Source organism: Carassius auratus, unplaced genomic scaffold (genome assembly GCF_003368295.1).
Source record: "Carassius auratus strain Wakin unplaced genomic scaffold, ASM336829v1 scaf_tig00032822, whole genome shotgun sequence".
Classification (NCBI taxonomy): Eukaryota; Metazoa; Chordata; class Actinopteri; order Cypriniformes; family Cyprinidae; genus Carassius; species Carassius auratus.
Genome location: NW_020526031.1, coordinates 107,501 through 110,888, shown reverse-complemented (window position 1 = coordinate 110,888; position 3,388 = coordinate 107,501). Strand labels below are relative to the sequence as shown.

General features: G+C 39.1%; 1 protein-coding gene across 1 annotated transcript in view; it reads right to left on the bottom strand.

Annotated features, from left to right (window-relative positions):
- Window positions 1–288: 288 nt before the first annotated feature.
- LOC113081016 (uncharacterized) overlaps window positions 289–3,388 on the bottom strand; it is a 36,764-nt gene continuing 33,664 nt past the window's right edge. The window contains exons 16-18 of the mRNA XM_026253079.1: window positions 1,159–1,257; window positions 904–932; window positions 289–817 (exon numbers count right to left, since the gene is read on the bottom strand). Of these exons, the coding sequence (XP_026108864.1) occupies window positions 695–817; window positions 904–932; window positions 1,159–1,257 (251 nt within the window). The 3' untranslated portion in view covers window positions 289–694. The remainder of the gene's footprint in view (window positions 818–903; window positions 933–1,158; window positions 1,258–3,388) is intronic.

Sequence of the window (3,388 nt, the reverse complement as noted above, 5' to 3'; positions counted from 1 at the left end):
GTCAGGAAAAACTAGGGTCCTAGAACTGCGGCCCAGATCTGCGGTCCTGAATCTGCAGCCTCCGGTTGAGCAGGAACATACTATTGGCATACATCTGCTCAGACTCTGATGTGATGGTAAATACCTTTCCACGTCAAAGACTGCTTTTATAAATATGAACTTTGCCATGGATTTTAGATCAAATCTGTGCGTGCACACATTTTATAAATGAGGCCCACAACACACACATCAACTGAACTTTACTGAAGTGATCTTGTATTATGATAATATGAGACAATCAGCAGCCGCTGACCTGGAGTAATATTTAATCATTCACTGTAGAAATACAAACTCCAAACACGGTGATGATGATGCTATTTTCTATATTATCTCAACCTCCCAAATTAAATAACAGCCTGTGTATCATAATGCTTTTATGATGTGATAATGTCATAATGAAGGATCTGGTGTCTGAAGATTTAACTATTCACTCTCAGTGTTTCTGATTCATCTACATGAGTGACATTTGCTTACAGCTAGGAATAGTTTTTAAAGCACAAATCAGCATCACATGTATACAAAGTACAAATGTTTTGAAACTAAAACACAGCCTGCATATATTTACAGCTATTTACACACAAACACACACACATAATAATAATAATAATAATAATAATAATAATAATAATAATAATAATAATAATCTGTCTGTCTGTCATGTCTGAGCCAGCACTGAATGCGGCTGATTCTGCTCCTGATCTCCAGCGTTCAGAGGATTCATCTCTGTGCTCTGGTTCTGCTGGGGTGATCTTCTGACTCGTACAGATCTCATCTTGGTCTGTGTTCAGGACAACACACATCAGTTAAACATGTAACATCCTCACACTCTAGCATTAGTAAAGTGTCCTGATGAACAGCACTGACCTGACAAGACTTCAGACAGCCTGCAATCTCTGTGAGGTCAGAACAGATGAAAGATTCAGTGAATCACATCTCTCTCAGATCAACTTAATCAAACATCTTCACCATGATTATAGTTTAATAACTGCAGTGTTATTATTAGATTATTAGAGAGCTCAAGCTCCTGTACTGTTATTAAACACTCGCCGTCAAACACAGCAATGAAGGAATAATGTCTGATGTAAACCTGATCTGATGTTTGTAAAAGTTTATACTCACTGGATCCTGAGAATCCAGATATCAGCAAAGATACAGCAAACAAACATTCAGAAGGAAAGACGATGAACCTCAGATCTGCCATCATACGATCACCGTTCACTGAAACACACAGATACTCTTCATATAATCATCACTGTACTGAGAAGCTGATGAAAAATCATATTTTACTGTAGAATAATTGCTCCAGATAAACACTGGTGAGTTCTGCTCATCATATGAATTATTGATACGTTTAAGTGTATTTAGCATCGAGATTATTATCAGTAAAGTGAGTCTCCTCAAATGTGATCCAGTATATTGAGGTGTGTGTGTGTGTGTGTGTATATATTGAAGTGTTTGTGTGTGTGTATATATATATATATGTATATATATATATATATATATATTGAAGTGTGTGTGTGTGTGTGTGTGTGTGTGTGTGTGTGTGTGTGTGTGTGTGTGTATATATATATATATATATTGAAGTGTTTGTGTGTGTGTATATATATAGACGGTTTCAACGGCATCAACATAAACAAACGTTAATGCGCGTGAGCGCTTTTGTGGACCTAACTTAACTTCCGGTAGACTCCAAATAGAATCAATAACAACAACCAAGTCCCTCTAGAGTAGATATTTTTTGATAACAAACAAAATGTGTTTTCTGTGTGGATCAGGCGGACTTAATGAAAATGCTAATTCATTATTTTCCAGCAGGAGATGTTTTAAAGCATAGACATAAAGCGCGAGATATAGAGGTTTCCCCAGTAACAGCTGTAAACAAAGCAGAGCTGGTACGCTCACATGCTGCTTTATCACGCATATAACATGCACGTCTTCTTTCAGAAATACAGCGATATAAAAACACCTGTGCCTCGTTTTGATATTTAAACATAAATGTAAGGAATTATTATTATTAAACATGCAGTACGTTACGCAACGTAACGTTACGTTACTCATGTTTATTAAAAGAAGCCTTTTTGAAAATCGATCAGTTTTAATATTGTTGCGAGTCTCCAAAAATAAATAAATGTATAGGAAACACATCCCGCAGCACAGCCACCTGAGCCCAACTTCAGTTTACTCATCACCTTGGCTTTAACTGCGTTTGTACATGGCACCGCAGCCAGACCGATATACACAACACAGACCGGAAATTAACTTAGGTCCAGGCGCATGCATCCGATGAAACCGTCTATATCAGAATCAGAATCAGAATCAGAAAGAGCTTTATTGCCAAGTATGTTTGCGCATACAAGGAATTTGTTTTAGTGACATAAGCTTCCAGTACACAGAGACATCAACACACAGACAAAAAAAAAAAAAAAAGAAAAAGAAAGAAAGGTAGTCAAATAAATAAGTGTATAAATAATTGTGCTATAAATGATAATGGAATAGGATTGAAAAAGATGCAGGGATGTACTAGGATGGAGGGGTAACAAATAAATATAAGGATGTTGCACTTTTGTTTGCATAAGCATAAGTGGGGAACATTTAACTGTTCATGAGGTAGATTGCCTGGGGGAAGAAACTGTTTTTGTGCCTTGCTGTTCTGGTATTTGCGGCTCTGAGACGCCGGCCAGATGGCAAAAGTTCAAAAATGGAGTGACTTGGATGTGAGGGATCCAGAGTGATTTTATGAGCCCTTTTCCTCAATCTGGATGTATACAGTTCTTGAAGGGTGGGCAGGGGAGCACCAATAATCCTTTCAGCAGTCCGAACAGTTCTCTGTAGTCTTCTGATGTCTGATTTTGTTGCTGAGCCAAACCAGACAGTTATAGAAGTACACAGTACAGACTCAATGACGGCTGAGTAGAACTGTTTCAGCAGCTCCTGTGGCAAGTTAAACTTCCTCAGCTGGCGAAGGAAATACAACCTTTGTTGGGCCTTTTTTACAATGGAGTCAATGTGATTGTCCCACTTCAGGTCCTGAGAGATGGTGGTTCCCAGGAATCTGAATGACTCCACTGCAGTCACAGGGCTGTTCATGATGGTGAGTGGGGAAAGTGCAGGTGGGTTTCTCCTGAAGTCCACGATCATCTCCACTGTTTTGAGGGTGTTCAGCTCCAGGTTGTTAAGACTGCACCAGACAGCCAGCTGCTCAACCTCTTGTCTGTAAGCAGACTCATCACCGTCCTGAATGAGGCCGATGACTGTAGTGTCATCTGCAAACTTCAGGAGCTTGACAGAGGGGTCTTTAGAGGTGCAGTCGTTGGTGTAAAGAGAGAAGAGCAGAGGGGAGAGAACACAT